We start from the raw sequence: 22,253 nt of genomic DNA on the forward strand, positions 1-22,253 counted from the left end.
ACTGCACTGATCAGTTGGGCTGAGACTCCTCTCCCTCCTCAAGTATCTAGTGGGCGCCTACTACATGCTCGGCACTGGGCCAGACACAGAGATTCAATGACGAGTCTCTTCCTGAATGCACGGAAGAGAACACTGAAGTCCAGAGAGGGCAGTGAGATGTCCAGGCAGCACAGCAAGTGGAGGGGAAGGCAAGGGCTCCCTCCTAAGCGCCCCACCGCAGACTGCTTCCCTTCTCTCTGCTGCCGGAGAGGCTGAGAATGTGCGCTGCCTGTTTGCTTGACGGTGGATGTGTTTGGACCGCCTTCCCCAGCCAGGTCATTACCCTTCTCACCAGGACTTTGGCCTGACATTCACATTAATATTCCCCACTGGGGGCTGGGGGCCCAGAGGCTGTGTGGGCCCAGAAGAGGTCATGTAGAAGGGCCACGTCTGGGTATGGGTGGTTGGTTTTATGCATCTTGCGAAGCAAATGACACACACACACAGGGGCGAGCGAGGGAGGTGCGGCCTCCGCAAACACCAGGTACCTCCCAGCGCCAAGCAAATCTTAGGCGGGGAGCGCGCCGGGGCCACTAGAGTTAAGGCGCAGGCGTGTCCCCTTGGGGTGGGATGGGGCCCCAGCCGGGTGCAGGAGCCTCCCCCCTGCTCTGGCACCCCCCCAACCCCCGCCCCAGATTGGCTATTGGGGCCAAATACCGAGCTCCCCTCCTCTCCTCTCGTCCGAGGCGGGGGCGGGGAGGGGGGCACAAGGTCGCCGCCCGGCAGGGAGCTCATCCGGCGGCGCAGACGCCCAGCGGCTCCGGGGAGGGACTTGGCCGGGGCTGCGGCCCTCCGCTCATCTGGGGAGGAGCCGGGAGGCTGCAGCTGGCGGCGGCCGGCCCTGGGCGGCCGGAGGTCCCGGGGAGCCACAGACTGGCCTGAGGGTCCCTCCCCCCCCCCCGCCCCCGGCGACAGCGCACCCCCCGGGCCCCCCGGGCCTCTCTCGGCAACCGCGGGAAGAAGGCGCCCTCTCCTTAGCGGGCCCGGAGCTGCAGCGGCAGCGCGGGGCGCGGCCGAGGGGAGGAGAAAGGAAAAAGGGAGCGGAGTCGGCTCGGCCTGGCGGTGACTCGTGGGGCCGCGTCTCCGCCAATCTGCGGGCGCTGACGCGGGGGGCGGCTCCGGGCTCTCGGATATCTGCCGGCCCGGGCGCGGGGCGCCGAGAGGCTCGGCCGCGCGGGCGCTGCACCTGCCCGGGGACCTCCCCGGCCGCTCCGTGCGCCCCCCAACCCGGTGCCCGGCCCCTCCCAGTCCCCCCCCCCCCCCCCGCTCGGCCTCAGGTCCCCGCCTCCGGGGCCCTGCCCTCAGGAGCCGCCCCTTCTCCTGCTGGCCCGCCCGGCGCCTAGCGCGGCCCACGGACCCGCTGAGGGGTTGGGGGGAGGCGGTGGCGCGCCGCACCCCCCGGCAGCCGCACCCTGGCCTACATGGGCCTTGGCGTCGCGCTCCTGCGCGCCGGATGAGCGCAGAGACCCCACGCCGGCCGCTGCGTGCCCGGGGCCTCACCCGGCTGCGCCCCCAGCTCCGCGGACGAGGGCCGCCGGGCGCGGCCGCTCCAGAGAGGCGACAGGGGACGGCCCCGAGATGGCCAGGCCAGCGGGCGCTCTGGCGGCGGGCGCCCTCCACGTGGTGCGGGCCCGGGGGCAGCCCCCGAGCTGGTAGCCGCCCGACGCCCGGTGGACGCTGAGCCGCGCCGCGGCACTTGGGTCGGGCCAGGCCAGGACCAGCCGGGGCCCGGGCGGGGCGCGCTCCCGGAGGGCACCCGGAGCCCCAGGCCGCGCGGCCATGAAGATGATCCTGGTTCGCAGGTTCCGCGTGCTGATCCTCATGGTGTTCCTGGTGGCCTGCGCTCTGCACATCGTGTTGGACTTGCTGCCCAAGCTGGAGCAGCGCGCCGTGCGGCCGCCGGGGGAGCCCGGCTGCTCGTGCGCGCAACCCGCGGCCGAGGCGGCGGCGCCCGGCTGGGCGAAGGCGCGGGGCCGCCCCGGGGAGCCCCCGGCCGCCGCCTCGGCGGCCGGCGACGCGGGCTGGCCCAACAAACACACGCTGCGCATCCTGCAGGACTTCAGCTCCGACCCCTCCTCCAACCTCACGTCCCACTCGCTGGAGAAGCTGCCGGCTGCCGCCGAGCCGGCCGAAGGAGCCTCGCAGGGGCAGGAGGCCGGCGGCCCCCGCGCCCGAGACCCCGCGCACCGACCGCTGCTCCGGGACCCCGGACCCCGCCGGTCGGTGCCGCCCCCTGGCCCGAGCGGGGACGGCTCCCTCCTGGCTAGGCTGTTTGAACACCCACTCTACCGGATAGCTGTTCCACCGCTGACGGAGGACGACGTGCTCTTCAATGTGAACAGCGACATCAGGTTCAATCCCAAGGCGGCAGCTGAGAACCCTGACTGGTGAGTGAGGCTTCACGGAGGGGGCAGGGGCGGGGAGGGGGGGGGGGAGGTGCGGGCAGGCCCCGACCCCTCCACCGGGCCTTCAGCCTGTGCTCCCTTCCCAGGAAAGGGCCTTGCACATCCCAGGCATTGTGTAAAGAGGCCAGAGGCTCAGGAACCCTGGGAGGGTATGGACCCTCACGGCCAAGCAACGCCCCACCCAGGGGAGCTTTGTGGGGTGGGGCAGCATGCTGTCTCTTGCTCAGGGCACTGCCTTTGTCTCCAGAATGACTGCCTCCTTGAGAAGGGCTGCTGGGTGGTTTGGGGACTGTTCCCTGTGGAGCCAAGGGAGGGTCAGTGCTGCCTTCATAAGAGAGCCATGCTGGCCTACAAGCTCCTGGTCGCTGGCTCCAGAAGCCCAGTGGGGCAATGCAGGCACGGGCTGGCAAGGGCATGAATGAGAGGATCCACTGCCCCTGACCTTTCCCCGGGGAGCTGCCGGCTGCCAGGCCTTCCAGACACTCGGCCACGTTTCTCTAGTGGGCACATCAGGAAGGTCTGCAGAAGCCTAATGAGCCCTGTAAGCCAGGGGCCGAGAACAAAATTAGCAGAGGGGCGTGCTGGCCCCAATGAGGCAGAACAAAAGGGCTCTCCCAGCCAGGGTGCAGACAGCAGGCTCCCTTGGAATGGTGCCAGCTGCGTTGGGTGACAGCTTCATAAAAGGTGAGAAGCATATCCCAGGAGCACTTCTCTAAACTGTCCTGGTGTAAGCCCTTCCCCCCCCCAGGCCCTCCTCAGCCACACGGAGCAGAATAGGCAGATGCGGAACCCAGAGAAGTGAAATATTAACTAGCAGCCAGGCCGGAGTAAATAGCTACCTGCAAGAGGTTACCCAAGCAACGCAGGGAAAGGCCAGGTTTCCAAAACATCTCATAAAAATCCTTTCTACCCTGAAACTTGACCAGGCCCAGGCTTTTCTGTCTAAATACACCAAGGTGTTCGGTGGCCTTTGAGCTTTGACTGCGGGCCAGGTTCAAGGAAATGCTCAGAAACTTGAGAATCAGAGCAGTGGCCCAGACCTGGAGCTCTTCACAGGAGAGACACAGCCCAGGGCCGATGGTCAGTGATGCGGCCCCTGCGGGACAGGACTTGGGGCCGGAAGGGCCCTATGTGCGGGCGAGTTGGAGTTAGGAGAAGCAGCTCCATTTCCCTCCGGCCCAGCAGGAGTCTCTGTGCTCCCCCAGACCGGCCCCCCCCCCCCCCCGGGGCTCCGGAGATGTCATGTCGGAGGATGCGCCACTTTGGGCCTCAGCGGGAGTGAGTGCCTGCTTCTTTCCTCGCTCCCCACCCAAGACTGCTCTTGTTAAAATCAAGTTTAGCTTCTTGCATCATCTCTGCCCCTGGTTGTTGGGACCAAAAGAGAGTGCCCAGGGAAGGTTTCCGACGGGCGGGGCGTGTCTGCGTGTGCGCATAGCGCGCGGTCAGAGACGGCTCGCTGGTCTGCCCCCAGGAAGAGCTGGTGGCCTCTCGCCCCCCAAGCTGACATCGGGCTTGTTGGGCTGTTTGGGTGACCCCAGGACAGACGAGGCAGGGCCTCGCGCTGATGTTCTGGACTTGGTCCTCACGTAGTTACAGCTGTCTGGGTGTCTCCCGAGCGCAAGTAGGAATTACGGCCTTTCGCTATGTCATTAGTTACTAGAACGGCAGCCGCAGAAAAAGTGCCGACGTCCGCAGGGTCCTGTCTGAGCAGAGGCCCCTTTGAGTACGTCTGCATCGGTTTGGACCCAAAGTGAAACCCTTGGCGTGGGCACCAGCTCCTCCTTATCCATCCGGGCCTCAGCACTCCGTTCCCTCCCTGCTGACTCCGGTCACCTTAATTTTCTGCAGGCCGCGCGAAGGCACGGAGAACGAAGAGTTCTTGCCCACCGGGGAGGCGGCAGTGGACTCCTACCCCAACTGGCTAAAGTTCCACATCGGCATTAACCGGCACGAGCTCTACTCCAGACATAACCCCGCCATCGAAGCCCTGCTGCATGACCTCAGCGCTCAGAAGATCACCAGTGTTGGTAGGTGCAGGTCTGGGGCTGCAGACAGGCACCTGCAGAAGGCAGGGGCTGCCTTCCTCCGCAGGAGACGGGTGGGGGGTGGGGAGCTGTCGCTCCTCGGCTCCTTGCCGGAGCATCGCCTCCTGGGATGATTTATGCGGCACCTTCTGGGAGGGGAGCGATGCTTTCGATGCCGTCAGCGGGCCAGGGGCTGCTGCCCACTGTGACAAGGCTGGCGAGGGAGAGAGAGGGGCCTCAGAGCCTTGCTGTTGCGTTCCGCTGACCCCCTTGAGGAGGTCCCCCGGAGGAGCACCTCCCAGACCGCAGGTCTCCCCTCCAGGGGTAAAGAGGGGACACACACCCCTGGTGGCTGCGGCCCCTCCCTCAGCACAGCAGAGGGACACATGCAGAACTCACAGGCGTGTGGTTCGGGAGGAGCTCTGCATCAGAGCTCTGCCAGCTGCTCCTGTCATCTCCTGTGCTCGAGGAGTGACCAGGGCTTGACTGTCGGGGGTGGAGGCCCGAGCACTTAGTAATTCAGAGGCAACATCTCTGAGTACTTTGGGATCTGCTGACTCGGACAAAAAGGGGCATCCAGTTACCGATTTCAGGCAAATGTGTCAGGGGCAGTTTCTGAGCACGGAGGTTTGGTGCCATTGTTCTCAGGCCTGTAAGCAATCGTTTGTGAAGGTCCCCACTAGTCACCGGTGGTGGTGGCTCAGTGGCGAGAGGGATGGGCTGAGGCCCTGGGGTGGAAAGAATAGTTCTGGGGGTTCTGCCAGGAGCTGGCCTCGGTACACACAGCCGGGAAGGGGTGGAGGTAGGCCAGTCGGGGGGTGACATGTGTAGGTCCCCACCCTGTGCTGTGGAACAGACGGACAGTTCTCTGACACAGTCTTCCTGGCGTTTTCCCGAGGAGCCACGGTGCTGAAAGGGCCCCAGTGCCCTGGGGCTCTGTCCAGTTGCTGACTAGGGGAGTGAGGCTGGCAAGTGGGTTTTGCGGGGGGCTTTTAGGGGCTGTTTCCGGCCCTCTCTGGCCGGTGCCGAGCTGTCTGCTGGGCACCTGCCACATGCCAGGACTGCTCACCCGCGTGAAGGAGAGCTGGCAAGAACAAGCTGGCTTTTTCCTCTCTTAGCTGGCTATGCAGGAGGGGTCTGAGCACCTCCCCAGACCCCAGCCCTGTCCCAGCTCTCCCCGTGGAAAGCCCAGCCTCCCTTCTGCCTGTTGCAAGTGTCAGGGGCTTTAGGCGGTGCTGGGAAGCAGGCCGTGTGCATGACAGGAACTGTCCCCAGAGAGCCACAGCCGGGTGCCCCCTTCACTCTTGAGAGTAGACGAGGCCATTAGAGACATGTCCCGGGCATCGACCAACTCACTGCTCACCCATTGAGCAGAGTTTCTCGGGCACCTGCTGACCTCTAGGCCCCGTTCTGCCTGGCGGTTTGAGGGTGAATGAACCTCGACAAGATTCCGCCGTGGATGACCCAAGAGGCCCAGGGAGGCCAGGAAACGGACACACTGAGGAAGACAAATGCTTTGAACGCTGTTTGCACAAAATCTAGGAGGAGGGTTTAGAAAGGAGATGACCTTCATCTGGGAGGAGGGGTACGGAGGACCTTCTGTGAGAAAAGACATCTGATCTGGGGCTTAGATGAAGTGTTTGCAGTTGTCATAGAAGGGGGCAGGGAGGGCTGGGCTTTCCAGGGAAAGAATAACATTTTAAAATTTAAAATTAAAAAATTTTAAATTTAAAATTAGAAATGGTTTTAGACAATACAGTATTAAAAGAGCCTGCTCTGCGGCTGTCCGTGGTGCCCCTCTCTGCCTCAGTTTCCCCATCTGTCCAATGGGCTTGTGCCCGCTCAGGTACACTGCATTTGTTCTAATAAGATGGCGCGTGTGAGTCTGCAGGGTCACCACTCTCAAGTGCGGGGTCTGGGGTGCAGGAAGGGCTGCTGGGATTCCAGAGACTGGCCAGGCTCACCATCTCCTTCAGGGAACAGACGGCCTCCAGCTCTCCTCGGACACCCGCGCGATGCAGAGGACAGGGCCCGGCAGCTCAGGGAGAACACAGGCACCCTGCTCTCTCTGCCCCCCCAGGGGTCTGGACTTGAGGCACCTCCCACCCACTTTTGGCCTGCCCCTGGGCAGGGGTGCCTAAGTTTCCTGACCACGGTGGACTGAGCCAGGGGCTGGGGATCTCATCCCAGGGTCCTGCTTGGCCCAGACCTGGTGGTGTGAACGGGGAGTGAGCTCCTGATGGGCTGTCTGTGCTGATCCCACTCACTCCTAGACTGCTCTGACCTCGCTGGTCTTTCCCAGTCACTGTGCAGGACCCAGTCGGTGCTGGGAGTCTGACGGATGCCCCTGGTGCCTGGTGTGGGTCTGGGTTGGCAGATTAATCTCAGGTACTTTGGGTTCTCACGCGGAACATAAAAGATGGTTATGACCTAGACCCTATCGTCTCCACTTGCAAATCTGAAATCCAAGTGTAACTCGTTCAACAGCAAAACCTGACCCAACCTGAACTTATATGGAGGCAAAACCTTAATTCACAAGGCTATTTATGAACCTTTTTTCTCTCCCTTGGAGTAAATATTCACATGTTCCTCTGAGGCAGTAAGAGTATGTTTAATTACGGGGTTCTGCCCAGACCTATCGGGGCCGCCACCTAATGTGTGGGAGGGACACGTAATTTGCGCCTTCTGTCAGCTGAGATGTTTGAAACCCTGGAGCGCTTCTGTCCTCCGAGACTTTGATGAGCGGCGTGGCCCTACGAAACCTGTATCACAGGGCTGCCGAGAGGCTTCGATGAGCGAGTAAGAGAAAGAGGTGGGAATAGAGGCTAGGGAGCGTCTCTGCAGGCAGGTGTGTGTTGGGGCAGCGTTCCAGGGCAGACCAGAGCCTCCTTGCTTGCCCAGAGCAGCGCGAGCTGGACAGGCCAGGGGAAGGCCTCGGTCGACCCTTGGCCCCGCACTCCCTGCTGCCTCAGTGAGCCCCCAGGTGAGCTCACACTTGTGAAAAGGCTCTGGTCCACAGGCAGCAGGAGGAGAAGCGCTGGCCCTGCTCTGGGGCTGCAGGAGTGCCTCAAAGATGCACACTTCCTGGGCGGTGTGTGCTCCCACATCCAGTGGGATGTTCTGGTTAAAAACCCAGCTGCTTGAGGCCTTAGCCCCTGGCGGGGCCCTTGGCTTAGGAGAGCCAGCCGGGCAGGTCTGTAAATGCAGGCCCTGGGTAGGAGCTGTCTGCTGCTGGAGGCCTCTGTGCCTGTCACTGCTGTGACCCGGAGTCGGGCACAGCCTTTGAAGGTCTCGTGGGGGACCCCAGATGGCAGCCCCTTTCCTGGAGCCCAAGCCTGCCTCAGGGCCAAGGTTCGGCAATGCCACCCACCCCCCTGAACACGAAATGGGAGAAAGACGTAGAAATCACACTGACCCACACTCGTGGTGTACAGGCGAGTCTAAATCTAAAGAGCTGGAGATCCAACCCACTTCCAAAGCGCCTTCTGCAGACCGGGAACCGCCCCCACGAGGCAGGTCTCGCGCATCCCTGCTCAGAGCTCTGTCCCTTTCACCTTCAAGTTGTGCATCCCGCTACCAAACGCGAGCCCGGAAACATGGCTTCTGCAAGCTTCCCAGAGCTTCCCCTCGGAACGGTTCCATTAAATCGCCCCCGTTCGGAACCGCTCGATCCACTTTGAAGCACGTGTGGCCTTCGGTACGGCTGCTGTGGCCGACAGAGATTTATTTATAGCCGGGCTCCTGGCTGCTTGGTAACGGCCGTTCGCTGCCTTTAAAGAGGCTTGGGACGTTATCTACCTCTATTCAGCTTGAAATCAGGCATGCAGCGCCTTCGGCTCGGGCCAGTGATAATTAAATCGCTATCGTGCACAATTATGGATGCAAAGAATAAATGACACAATTAACCGCTCTGTACTTGGAATTGCTTAATAAGGAAAAGAAGTCACTAGCATGAGAGGATTCAGGCAGCCTCCAGCTGAAAGACGCCACCGATACTCCATCCAGGTCGGGACACGACCGTGGTCGGTCCCTGAACAAAGAGCCGCTCCCTGAGACCGAAGTTTTGGGCGCTAATTGATCTAGCTGGGTCGGGACTAATTGGCCAGTGAGCTTCCAAGAACAAAGGCTGTGGCTGGGACGGCCAGGGTGGGCAGCCGCCCTGGGGGCCGCCCTAATTGGTCGGAGGCCAGCTCCTCAGGAAGGCAGTTCCAGCCCCAGAGAGGCCACAGTCCCCCTCCCGCCCTGGGGGCCACTCGGGGCCCAGACCCCAGATGCTGGCTCTCCAACCTGTAAACTGACCAGTGCCAAGGCTCAATCCGCGGGAGGCACCGTAGGTCATCAGGGAGGAAGGACACAGCCCACCCAGAGGACGATGGCAGGCAGCACGCCAGAGAAGGTGATACAGCTGAGCCCCGCCCCCCCCCCTCGGTTTCCCTTCCAGCCATCTGGCCTGAGATCAAGAACAAAGCCCACCAAGTGGGTACCTGCTTTCTCCTTCTTGAGCAGACAACAGCTGGGGCCCCGGAATCCCACAGACATGTATTCTACTGTGTCCCTTCCCATTGCAGGGAGGGTGCGGGGTTCCAGCTGGGGCTGTCCTGGACTTTCTCTTTGAAGTGCATTTAATTATCAAAATAAAAGTGGGCAGTCTTAAAGAGCATGGTGCGCATGGCCGTCTAGGCTGGGGGCAGCTACCGCTCAAACATCCTGGGGGTGCCTGTGAGGCACGGAAGTTCGGTGGAGGCCTGCCAAGGCTTCACAGCAAGTGGGACGGGAGGACCCAGGCCCTTGTGGCCGCTTCCAACCCCTCGCTCCGAGCAGCCCCCTTGATGCCAGCACCAGGGTACCCACCAGTGACGGCCAAGTGGACACGCCCCCCACTGCTCTCCGAGGGTCCACGTCCCTCCACGCCCAAAGGCAGTACACGGGGCTCTGCATGGCACCCAGGGGTCTGGAACACGGGTCAGATCCCACTCCCGCCGGGGGGGTGAGGTGCGTGGGGTGGGCAGGGACTTAGGTGCTCCTGGCACCACAGTTTTCAAATCTGAGCTGTCCATGGCAAGGCCTTTGCTTCCTCTGACCCTTAAAACAGGCAGTGGCTGTGAAAATATCCGGACCACCTGCCTGACCGCAATCCCTAAGGACAGACATGGGTCCCACTTCCCAGACGAGGTGACAGAGGCCAAAGGCAGTAACATCAGAGGCCCCCCCCCCGACTGGTGTGGCGGTGCTGGGGTCCCTGGCCGGGACGGCACCCCTTTTCCCTTCAGGGCTGTCTCTCTCCTCCCACGGAGGCTCTTGGTCCTTGGCCCGACCCCATCCTTCCTCAGGGGGATCCCAAGAAATGTAAAGCCTGTTATGGTTGTTCTGGGGAGAGCTGTGTTCTGGGGAAAGACAGTGAGCAAAACCCCAGACTGTCCAAGCGTCTTCGTGGTCACGGAATTACAGCGTCCGCAAACATTAGGTAATAAAGTATAGGGTGTGCTATTCGCACAGATTGACACGTGTGCTGACTGATGCATGTGTGCTAATGATCGCTGCTCAGTGCTAACCTACCCCGTACTGTGAACGCATACTGGAGGGTACGGTTCCCAAGCGACAGCAGGAGAGACAGAGCTGACATCTGTGGTCTGAATGGGGCAGTCAGTCACCTGCAGGAAGCCGGTGAGGGAGGAGAGAGCGTAGAGGAGAGGCGACGTCGGTGGGGTAGAGGGAACCAGGCCAGACACCGGCAGGTGCCCCTCGTGTGTTAGTGACCGGATGACAGTGGGGCCCAGGTTTGGGAGGGGACACGGAGATGGAGAGGAGGTGGCATCTGGGCAGGTGCCGTGACAACCCTGGCCTTAGCCTGGCCTCACCTGTCACAACCGCTCAGTGGGGTCGCCTCCTGGGATTAAGGCTGGCCAGGTTTGGATGGGCCCCCGTCCCCTGGGAAACGTGGAGACCCAGCCAGGTGAGGGTACGTCCACACGGGGCTCTTGCCGCACACCTGGGCCTCTCCCCGAGTTTGCCTCTGCTTCTGTGGCACCTCGCAACCCTGCACCGGGCCTCACCCCTCAAGTCTGCCTTCAGGAAGAAACCCCACACTGACACCCTGCCTCTTGAGGCCTGGTCGGCCTCTGGGCCCTGCCACCTGGGCCCTCAGCCCCCCAGGTCCCCGGGCCCATCCTGCAACAGCAGAGCGAGGCCACCCACTTCCGAGCACAGGCGTCTGGGGGTGTCTGCCTCTCTCCCACCCCAGGTGCACACGTGACCTTCACCATGGCTTAAGGCCGTTTGCCTGTGGGTTTTGGCAGGGAGACCACACTTGACTTTCGAGCAGAAGTCCAAGCGTCTTCCGGCTGGCAATCCCAGCTCGGCAGACGGGACGGTGCACCCAGACGGGAAGGCACACGTCCCCAGACAAGACAAGGGCGGTGTCCACAGCAGGGAGTCCTTAGTCACTGGGAGGTTCTAACGTACTTTAATTTCTAGTTATTCTCTTGTCTGTGGGGAGGAGCCCGTAGCACAGTGGGACACAAGGGGTGACAGTGCATGGGGAGTCTCCTTCCAGAACAAGAATGAATAAACAGGCCAGATTTGCATAATAATTTAGTATTCAAGAAGACCAGGACTACGGGTCCTGGAAAGAGCTGATGTGCTGTCGCAGATTGGCCCTGGAAGGAATAATTAAATCCAGTGACCCCAGTTATTACATGGAAATGGGGACATCGAATGGGGCTTAATCGGGCCTCTAATTTTTTTAATAATCACTTCTGTGTTCATGTTATTAAAAACGTAATAAATGTTCATTGTAGAAATTTAGAAAGCACAGATAAGGGAAAAAGGAAATTAAAATCATCTGTGGCTCTACTCTGGGGGGGTCACCACTGAAGCTTCTCTGTGCATCCAGATTTTCCCACGCACTTGGTAGACACCTTCCAAGGAGGCAGCTCACCGAACGTAAGTGTTCAGAAGCCACTTTGCTTAGTAAGGAAATCCTAAGCCGTTTGCTGTGTCTGCAGAGTTCCTGGGAGGCAGCAAGAAGGCTGCGTGGTGCTCCTTCACACGGGGTGACCTGCGTTGTGCGTCTGCCCCCGGGTTGCGCATTTGAGGTTATTTCCGGTGCTTTGGAGTGAAGTAGAATTTGTTGCTGGCTTTGCTTTCCTGAGGAGGGTGCAGGTTGGAAGAGCATCACCACAGACCCACGTCGCAGGCTGGTCTGGGGGAACTGTGCCTCTAGCATCACCTGACCCCAAGACCGGCCTCGGACTCTGCACGGGAAGGAGCGGGCTGTGGCCAGGTGGGGAACCGGGGTGGGGGGTGGGGGCGGGCTGGGCCTCGGCCGTCACAGAGGCCCTGAGACCACGGAAGATGCTCAGAGAGCTTCAAGCTCCTGGTCATTCTCCACGCTCGTGACTGTCAGCCGTCTTGAATGTGCTGTGTGCCCGTGGAGTTCTAGATGCTTCACGAGCATTACCCGCCTGATTGCGACAGCAGTCCTGGGAGGTAAACAGGACTGGCATCCCCGTGCCGCATGTGAATTGGCTGTGCCAAGTAATACATTTCCCTCATTTGACTTGACCCTGGCCACAGCCCCTTGACGGAGGCTGGGCAGGCATCTAAATGCCATCTAACACAAACCAACAGTAGGGAGGATGAGGACTCCTTCCAGGGTGCCAGGCCATAGGGAGCTGGGCACAGACTCCAGCCTCAGGGCTCCTCCACACCAAAGCCCCCCAGTATAGCAGCCCCCCAGTATAGCACCCCTCCAGTATGACACCCTCCAGTATGGCACCCTCCACTATGTCCCCCCCAGTATAGCACCCCTCCAGTATGATGCCCTCCAGTATGCCCCCCCCAGTACAGCACCCCTCCAGTATGACGCCCTCCAGTATGCCCCCCCAATAGCACCCCTCCAGTATGATGCCCTCCAGTATGGAGCCCTCCAGTATGCCCCCCCAGTATGGCACCCCTCCAGTATGACGCCCTCCAGTATGGCACCCTCCAGTATGCCCCCCCAGTATGGTAACCTCCAGTGTGGTGCCCTCCAGTATGCCCCCCCCAGTATAGCACCCCTCCAGTGTGGCGCCCTCCAGTGTGGTGCCCCTCCAGTATGGCGCCCTCCAGTACGCCCCCCCAGTATGGCAACCTCCAGTATGGCGCCCTCCAGTATGCCCCCCCAGTATGTCACCCTCCAGTGTGTCCCCAATAGCACCCCTCCAGTATGGCGCCCTCCAGTATGCGCCCCCCAGTATGGCACCCTCCAGTATGGTGCCCTCCAGTATGCCCCCCCAGTATAGCACCCCTCCAGTATGGTACCCTCCAGTATGGCACCCTCCAGTATGCCCCCCCAAGTATGGCACCCTCCAGTATGGCACCCCTCCGGTATGGCGCCCTCCAGTATGGAGCCCTCCAGTATGCCCCCCCCAGTATGGCACTCCTCCAGAATGGTGCCCTCTAGTATGCCACCCTCCAGTATGGCACCCTCCAGTATGCCCCCCCCCAGTACAGCACCCCTCCAGTATGGTGCCCTCCAGTATGGCGCCCTCCAGTATGGCACCCTCCAGTATGGTGCCCTCCGGTATGCCCCCCCCAGTATAGCACCCCTCCAGTATGGTACCCTCCAGTATGCCCCCCCCAGTACAGCACCCCTCCAGTATGATGCCCTCCAGTATGGCGCCCACCAGTATGCCCCCCCCCCAGTATGGTAACCTCCAGTATGGCGCCCTCCAGTATGCCCCCCCCCCCCGAGTATGGCAACCTCCAGTGTGCCCTCCCAATATAGCACACCTCCAGTATGGTGCCCTCCAGTATGGCACCCCTCCAGTATGGCACCCTCCAGTGTGCCCCCCCCAATATAGCACCCCTCCAGTATGGTGCCCTACCAGTATGGAGCCCTCCAGTATGCCCCCCCCCCCCCAGTATGGCACTCCTCCAGAATGCTGCCCTCCAGTATGGCACCCTCCAGTATGCCCCCCCCAGTACAGCACCCCTCCAGTATGATGCCCTCCAGTATGGCGCCCACCAGTATGCCCCCCCCAGTATGGTAACCTCCAGTATGGCGCCCTCCAGTGTGCCCCCCCCAGTATGGCAACCTCCAGTGTGCCCCCCCCAATATAGCACCCCTCCAGTATGGTGCCCTCCAGTATGGCACCCCTCCAGTATAGCTCCCCTCCAGTATGGTGCCCTCCAGTATGGCGCCCTCCAGTATGGCACCCTCCAGTATGGTGCCCTCCGGTATGCCCCCCCCCCCAGTATAGCACCCCTCCAGTATGGCACCCTCCAGTATGGCGGCGTCCAGTCTGGTGCCCCTCCAGTATGGCCCCCTCCAGTATGGCACCCTCCCCCAGTATAGCACCCCTCCAGTATGGCACCCTGCAGTATGGAGCCCTCCAGTATGGCGCCCTTCAGTATGGCTCACGCCCAGTATGGTGCCCCTCAGTCATCCTGTAGTCACCTGGCCTTGATCTTCACCTCCATGCACATTCTTCCCCACCCATTCGCTGACCCCCTGGAATCCAGGAGTCATCCTAGGTTCCTCTCTCACCTCCATACCCCACACCTACTCCACTAAATGATTCCTTGGACCCCCAGATATTTCTTTAATTTTTCCATTTTCCCCACCTCTGTCATACAAACCACCATCATCTGCTGTGGCTGCCTCAGCTTCTTTCCCCTGGCTTGCACCCTCCACCCATGTAGCCGCCCCCCCTACATGGTGAGGGGCGGTATCTACCTGGTTCCTGGCTGTTCTACTGCCTTCTGCCGACCACTCTCTCCCTGCTGGCAAAGGACTGCCACACGGCCAGGTGCCCAAGCCACCTCCCTCCCACCCGCTGGGATGGGCGGGTGCACAAGCTTGCTCCAGGCTGGAAATGTGCTCAGCCGCGCCCTGACTCCCGCCTGTGACAGAAGCAGAGCTGGTGCCTGGTGGGGATACAGGAGGCCCTCTGTGTGACCTGTTTCACTTGGTCTGGCCCTTGCCACATAGATGGTGGGGTGGGCCAGCCTACCCAGCTCCTGAGGTGGCCACAGGCCAAGCCCAGCCTCCTACCCCACATCTTATGGAGACCCCTGTTTCCCTTCCTTTAGCCCCATCCGTAAGAGAGAACCGCAGTCTGGGGAAGAGTGGGTCTTTTCAGGGATTCTTTAGACTTCTGAGCTGGTGCAGCATCTGGGAAACCATAATGATGCTTCTGGAGCCATGTCCATCGGGAGCCCCCCGGAAGGCCCCTATAATGAATGAGCTGCTTCCAGCCAAGGGGTCTTCAGGGTCTCAGACTAACCCTGCTCAGGCTTCCAACAGAACCCCAGAGACTTAGACGGGGCAAACAGCGGTGTGTAGGCATGGGTGGGTGGGTGGGTGGGTGTGTGATGAGGTCGTGCAGGTGTCTGGGGGAGGGAGGCGTGGCTGGCAGGTACCTATACCTGGCCATCCTTTCTAGAAGCCATTCCCTTTGTCTATGGGTCAGACTGCCTGGGAGATTCCGCCCACCCACAGACCCAGCACCTAAATATCAAGGTGGGATGTGTATCACTGTCAGTGCAGGAAACCCCAGACCTCCCAGACAGAATGGAGCCCGCAACCACATCCAGAGGCCCAGGCGGGGCCTCGGGACCAGGGTGGCAGCTGCTCACTTACCCACAGAGGGACGAGCTGAGCGCAGCAAGTGACCCCGTGTCTCTTTCCCTCTCTCCTGCAGCCATGAAGTCGGGGGGCACGCAGCTCAAGCTCATCATGACATTCCAGAATTATGGGCAAGCACTGTTCAAACCCATGAAGTAAGTACTGGGGGCTGGTTGGGACTAGGGTGCCAGGTGTGGGCATGGTCTGTGCTGGCACACGCAGGCACCAAGTTTCTAGTGGAAAATGCAGTGTTTCCTCCCAGAGGTGTTTCGGGTGAACTATGGGTGACTGCTCGGGGCTTTCTCCCCATCAAGGCAAGCGGGCAGCACGAGGGTCCGGTACCCTTACCCGCTCCCCTTCCTCCCTCTCTCCACCTTCATCCACTCGCAGATCATTTCTACCCCAGGGAGCATAAGTGTTTTAAACAAGGAGCCCGAATATGGGCACCAAAGAACGCCCCTAAAGGAGGTGACTTTTGCCTCTCCTGCCTGCCTTGGGGGTCAGCACACTTTTTTATAAAGGGCCAGCCAATAGATATTGTAGGTTTTGCAGGCTGTATGGTCTGTGTGTCCACTAATCAACTCTGCTGTCCTAGCCCCAAAGCGGCCAAACAACGTGTCGGTAAACAGACGTGGCTGTGTGCCAATAAAGCTTTATTTATAAAACTAACAGGGGGCTGGGTTGACCCCTCACCTGTAGTTTCCTGCTCCAAATAAAGCAGAAACCATGCTACCAAAATAAACATTAGGGTGCTCGTTGGCACACGAAAATTTGTGGGAATGGTGGAGAAGGGATATTTGACATCCAGGCCATCCCCAGAAAATTCACAAGGAGCATCGTGGTTTTGATGTCCGCTCCGGTGATCCTGGGGCTTGGGTACCCACGTGGTCCAAGGTTGCTCTGCCACCCTTTGTTAGCCCCAACAAGGCTGTTTGTGCACCGGCAAGGGTTTGTTGCACCCCCGAGTGCCCACAAGGACCGTGCAAGTTGTGTGAGCCTGCCGCTCTGGGGGGTGGTGGGACGAAGGGAAGCTGTCTTTTGTTCACCAGATCGTGGCCATTTGTCCTGATTTTCAGAATAAGCTGGAACATCTCTTCTGCTTAATTTTCAAACGTTGAGAATGATGGTCACTAATCGAGAAGCATTCCAAATACCTTTCGGGCCAAAGAAAATATAGCTGCTAGTGTGTAACTTGTGACCGAAGGTATGATTTTGTGTCAGGGTGCTTCTGGGACTCTTGCTCTCATTCCTTGGGCCAGATGTCCTGCTGGGGGCTTCCCCGAGGCTCCGCTTGACTGGTCTGTGGTCTGGGGCTGCCTGGAGCAGGTGGGACCTTATTCACACAGGCAAGACGAAGGCACCAGGGGAGGGCGAAGGCCTGGGGCTGCCGGGATACAGTGGGCATGCCCCATGCTGAGGAGTGCTGATGCCACCCCTGACTGTGTCGAGGGTCCGTGAGCACAGCACCTCCTTCCCTGTGGCTGCAGGAAGGGAAGTTGGCACCTCCGTCGGGAGAATCGTATAGAAGAGGGAGCCGTTAACGGGCTTGGCTGTCTCAGGAGGACGGCTGGAGGCAGGTGTGTGGACAACCAGCATGGTTCATGTATCCCCGACTCACGAGGGACGACTGGGGTGAGACAGCTAGAGGGTATGCAGCCTGGGGGCAGGCACGGGCTCCTCGTGGAACATTCTGGAGGGGACTGAGGCCTGGAGGGGGTATGGGCTTCTCGTGGAACATTCCGGAAGGAGGTGAGGCCTGGAGCAGGCATGGGTTCCTTGTGAAACTTTCCACCCTCCTTGGGCTTCTTCACGGTTTCAGCCCCTCTGCCGAGGGGAAACAGTTGAGAGGTCGCAGCCTCTCACAGGGAGCTGAAGTAGAACAGCTACTTCTAGGTCCCTTAATGTCACAACGGTGCCCTTCCTGTCCCTCCATGGAGTGACCTGTGCGAACGCCTGCGGTCAGGACGCCCCGTGTGGGCGGAAACACAGCAGCATTGGTGGCATTGCCTGAGTGGCTGCTCTGTGCAGGCACTGCCGTCCTGGCATTTCCTGGGCCAGGCTCTGTGCCACGGGGTCACACATTTGTCGTTGTGTCTTCAAAATGCCTCTGTGAGTTACAGGAAGCAGTATTATTCTTGCTGTTGTTCTGCCACATAAAGATGAGGGAACCAGGACTCGGAGAAGTCGTATAGACTGCCTGAGGTCGAGCCAAAAGTCCAGGGAGCCTGGCCTCCCCCCCGACCCCAGCCTCCCTCTCCCCTGGGCTTCCCCTCCTCCTAGCCTTCCCTCCCCTGGCCTCTCCCAGCCTCCCCTGGCCCTGCCCCAGCCCAGCCTCCTCCTCTTCCAGGTCTCCCCTCCCCTAACTTCACCCCCCTCTGCCCTCCACTATGGCCTCCCCAAGCCACTCCTTCCCAGCCTCCCCCGGGGTTCCTCCTCCATGGTGGGCACCATCACCTCCATGGTCATGGAGGAATATAGCGGTCTGGCAGGGTAGGGCAGCCAGGCTCATGGGTCCGCGGAAAGCTCACATAGCTCACGTCGGCCCCTTTTCTCCTGAATTCTCAGCACCCAGCCTGTTTATAGCAGGAGGGATGTCTGGTCCTACCTGTTTGGCATCTGAAGGCTGAGGCCACCCGTGGACCATCTGGGACAGGGTTTCTACCAGTGCTCAGCAAAGGCCAGGGGGATGTTGAGGCCAGGCTGAAGCCATGGAAACAGGGTTGAGAATCTCTAGGCAACTGGGGAAAATGAGGCCAGAAAGGGAGCGTGTATGCCCATGACCTGCCAGCTAGACTGCCAGAGCCATGGTGGGCATCCTGAGGTGGGCCAGGCCCCTTCCCCTGCACACAGCGTGGTCCTAGGCAGAGGACTGGCCGGGCACGGTGGGCACAGGGCAGGGGTTCCAAGCTGATGGTGTTGCCCCCTCTCGTCCCATCCTCTCGCTGCTCTGCTGGGTCGTATCCAGGCATTTCCTGGCATCCGGACTCCCCTCCGCTGACCGTGCCCTGAGCCTGGCATTGACTGTGGTCCTGTTGCCAGCAGCCTCCACTCCCCTGAGGACCCTGGGGCCCAGGCCCAGGACCCCAGGAGGCTGCACACGCCATTCCTGTCCCCAGTGGCTGTGGTCTGAATATGAAAACAGCTGTGGTTTATGACCATGGCATTAAAAAACTAAAATCCATGATTAATAGCTCTTTTTAAGAAAAACTTTCCTCTCTGAACTCCTGAAAGTTTTGTAAGTTGTCAGTCCAATATTAGGAATTAATTATATGCTAGTACTTTTCCTCCAAGGTCTCGAAGGATATAAGTTACGAGGCTCTAGAAGAGGGTGGCTGGTGAGATGGGGGTGGAGACTGGGGGTCCTGCAAAGTGTGGTTTCTGTGCATGGGGATGACCACTTAAAGTTTAGCATTACACATTTTTAAAAGTCAATGAAAAACCCACCCCTAGCACATTAGCTCACGAGTTTCTGGACTTTCTTGCTTCAGGGTTAAAGTAAGGTTTCTAACAAGTTAGGGGCAAGATGTAATTCACGTATCGTACGGTTCACTCACTTAAAGCCTACGACTCAGCAGCTTTTAAATTTTTTCTTTTTTACTGTTTATTTATTTTTGAGACAGAGAGAGACAGAGCATGAACGGGGGAGGGTCAGAGAGAGCGAGACACAGAATCTGAAACAGGCTCCAGGCTCTGAGCTGTCAGCACAGAGCCCGACGCGGGGCTCGAACTCACGGACCATGAGATCATGACCTGAGCCGAAGTCGGCCGCCCAACCGACTGAGCCACCCAGGCGCCCCAACTCAACAGCTTTTAGTGCATCCACAGAAATGAGCATCCATCACCACAATCCACTTCGGAACATTTTGGTGACTCTAGGAAGAGCCCCATGCAGTGTTGCCGTCAATGCCCGGGTCCCCCTCGCCCACCCTGTAGGCCCAGACGCCACCAATCCATCTTCGGTCTCCGGGATTTACCAATTCTGGAGTTTCCTCCCAATAGAATCACACATAAACGTGACCAGCTTCTTTCGCCGAGCACCGCGTCCTCCGGGATGACCCATACTGTGGCAGGTGCCGGCGCCCCACTCCTTTCTGGGCCGAACGATACTGCCTCGGGGGGCTGGGCCACATTTTATTTGTACTTCCACCTGTTAATGGCATTGGGGCTAGTTGCAGTTTGGGGTTGTTGTGAATATTGCCGCCATGAATACTCACGGACGGGTTTTTGCATGGACGTGTGTTTTCGTGTCTCTTGGGTCCACACATAGGAGCGGAGTTGCTGGATCTTCTAACAACTGAACTGACCTGTCGGAGAGACTGCCAGACTGTTTCCCACGGGAGCCGCTCCCCTTACGTCCGCGGCAACCCTGCATCCTGGCCAGTGGCCGTTATTATCTGTCTCTTAGATCCCGGCCCCCCTGCGGTGTGGTGTCTGTCTCCTAGTGGTTTAGCCCCGCATTTTCCTGATGACTAATGATGTTGAGCGTCTTGACGCGTCCTTGTTGGCCATTTGTGTATCTTTTCTGGAGGAACGTCTACTCAAATCTGCCATTTTCCAGGGGGGTTGTCTCTTCATTAGGAAGCTGTAGGCATTCTCTATGTATTTTGAGCCCAAGACCCTCATCACGTGTGTGGTGTCCTTTGAAGCACGGGAGTTTTTGTTTTTAAGTTTATTTAGCGTTTTGAGAGACCGAGCGCACGCGCTAGGGAGGAGCAGACAGAAGGAGAGAGAATCCCAAGCAGGCTCCTCACGGTTAGCACAGAGACAGGCACGCGGCTCAAACTCTCAAACCGTGAGGTCATGACCTGAGCCAAAAGCAGGTGTCGGACGACTGACGGACTGAGCCCCCCAGGTGCCCCCTGCAGCCCAAGGCTTTTGTTCTGTGTGTTCTGTGTGTCTACTTGGTGGAGGCTGTGGCTGTGCTTTCAGCATAGCATTCACGGGTGAACGTTGAGACAACACATACGCTACGTCGGCGATGAGCTGTGTGGCTGAGGTCTGCGAGGCCGATGTGTCCGCAGAGCAAGCAGGCATGGCCACGGGCACCATGTGCCCCACAGGCGGCTGCAAGAAGCCGGTGGCTTGGCCACAGTGGGTGGACTCAGTTGGACGTTCCAGAGAGTACGGCTCGTGGCGACGGACTTCAACCTGCTTCTCGAAAAGGAGCCTTCCGGGCAGGCCCATGACACGGGCTGTGACCACCCCCCAGCACAAACATTCACAGCCATCCCACACATGCCCACCGAGCCTCTGGGCCTGGCCTTGTGCCTCGGACCCACACTCTGTGCGGACTCCGCCGTCCCGCCACTCAGATGGGACAGAGAGCAGAGTGCTCCGGCAGTGCGGCCCCAGGATGGGGGCCTGGCTCACGGGTGGTGCCTGTGCACAAAGCGAATCAGGTGGGCAGACGGCGGCAGACGGGGGGAGACAAGCTCCCCTCACCTTTGAGTACGACCGGGGCTGGCTAGTGCAGGGCAGGCGGCTGGAGGGCTTTCAGAAGGGACCTCCTCTGTGGCCCACCCTGCTCCAGCGTGACCTCCTATTAACCATCACGCCCGCAGAGTCCCTACTTCCAAGTAAGGTCAGGTTTGTGGATCCCAGGGTCAGGACTCAGAACATTTGCGGGTCCCAGGGCCAGGACGCGGGAGGTTCGCGGGTCCCAGGGCCAGGACGAGGGAGGTTCGCGGGTCCCAGGGCCAGGACGCGGGAGGCTCGCGGGTCCCAGGGCCAGGACTCAGAACATTTGCGGGTCCTAGGGCCAGGACGCGGGAGGTTCGCGGGTCCCAGGGCCAGGACGAGGGAGGTTTGCGGGTCCCAGGGCCAGGACACGGGAGGTTCGCGGGTCCCAAGGTCAATATGCAGGAAGTTTGCGGGTCCCAGGGCCAGGATGCAAGAGTTTCGCGGGTCCCAGGGTCAGGACTCAGAATGTTTGTAGGTCCCAGGGCCAGGACGCGGGAGGTTCGCGGGTCCCAGGGCCAGGACGCGGGAGGCTCGCGGGTCCCAGGGCCAGGACGAGGGAGGTTTGCGGGTCCCAGGGCCAGGACACGGGAGGTTCGCGGGTCCCAGGGCCAGGACGAGGGAGGTTCGCGGGTCCCAGGGCCAGGACACGGGAGGTTCGCGGGTCCCAGGACCAGGACGCGGGAGGTTCGCGGGTCCCAGGGCCAGGACGCGGGAGGCTCGCGGGTCCCAGGGCCAGGACTCAGAACATTTGCGGGTCCCAGGGCCAGGACACGGGAGGTTCGCGGGTCCCAGGGCCAGGACGAGGGAGGTTCGCGGGTCCCAGGGCCAGGACGAGGGAGGTTCGCGGGTCCCAAGGTCAATATGCAGGAAGTTTGCGGGTCCCAGGGCCAGGATGCAAGAGTTTCGCGGGTCCCAGGGTCAGGACTCAGAATGTTTGTAGGTCCCAGGGCCAGGACGCGGGAGGTTCGCGGGTCCCAGGGCCAGGACGCGGGAGGCTCGCGGGTCCCAGGGCCAGGACGAGGGAGGTTTGCGGGTCCCAGGGCCAGGACACGGGAGGTTCGCGGGTCCCAGGGCCAGGACGAGGGAGGTTCGCGGGTCCCAGGGCCAGGACACGGGAGGTTCGCGGGTCCCAGGACCAGGACGCGGGAGGTTCGCGGGTCCCAGGGCCAGGACGCGGGAGGCTCGCGGGTCCCAGGGCCAGGACTCAGAACATTTGCGGGTCCCAGGGCCAGGACACGGGAGGTTCGCGGGTCCCAGGGCCAGGACGAGGGAGGTTCGCGGGTCCCAGGGCCAGGACGAGGGAGGTTCGCGGGTCCCAAGGTCAATATGCAGGAAGTTTGCGGGTCCCAGGGCCAGGATGCAAGAGTTTCGCGGGTCCCAGGGTCAGGACTCAGAATGTTTGTAGGTCCCAGGGCCAGGACGCGGGAGGTTCGCGGGTCCCAGGGCCAGGACGCGGGAGGCTCGCGGGTCCCAGGGCCAGGACTCAGAACATTTGCGGGTCCCAGGGCCAGGACGCGGGAGGTTCGCGGGTCCCAGGGCCAGGACGAGGGAGGTTCGCAGGTCCCAGGGCCAGGACACGGGAGGTTCGCGGGTCCCAAGGTCAATATGCAGGAAGTTTGCGGGTCCCAGGGCCAGGATGCAAGAGTTTCACGGGTCCCAGGGTCAGGACTCAGAATGTTCGTAGGTCCCAGGGCCAGGACGCGGGAGGTTTGCGGG

The 22,253-nt window shown here is 60.5% G+C and overlaps 1 protein-coding gene across 1 annotated transcript in view; it reads left to right on the plus strand.

The window, feature by feature from the left end:
• The first annotated feature begins 999 nt into the window (after positions 1–999).
• Positions 1,000–22,253, plus strand: part of FAM20C (FAM20C golgi associated secretory pathway kinase) — a 48,867-nt gene continuing 27,613 nt past the window's right edge. The window contains exons 1-3 of the mRNA XM_043559476.1: positions 1,000–2,426; positions 4,293–4,471; positions 15,154–15,232. Coding sequence (XP_043415411.1) covers positions 1,819–2,426; positions 4,293–4,471; positions 15,154–15,232 — 866 coding nt within the window. The 5' untranslated portion in view covers positions 1,000–1,818. The remainder of the gene's footprint in view (positions 2,427–4,292; positions 4,472–15,153; positions 15,233–22,253) is intronic.

Source organism: Prionailurus bengalensis, chromosome E3 (assembly GCF_016509475.1).
Source record: "Prionailurus bengalensis isolate Pbe53 chromosome E3, Fcat_Pben_1.1_paternal_pri, whole genome shotgun sequence".
In the NCBI taxonomy this organism is placed as follows: domain Eukaryota; kingdom Metazoa; phylum Chordata; class Mammalia; order Carnivora; family Felidae; genus Prionailurus; species Prionailurus bengalensis.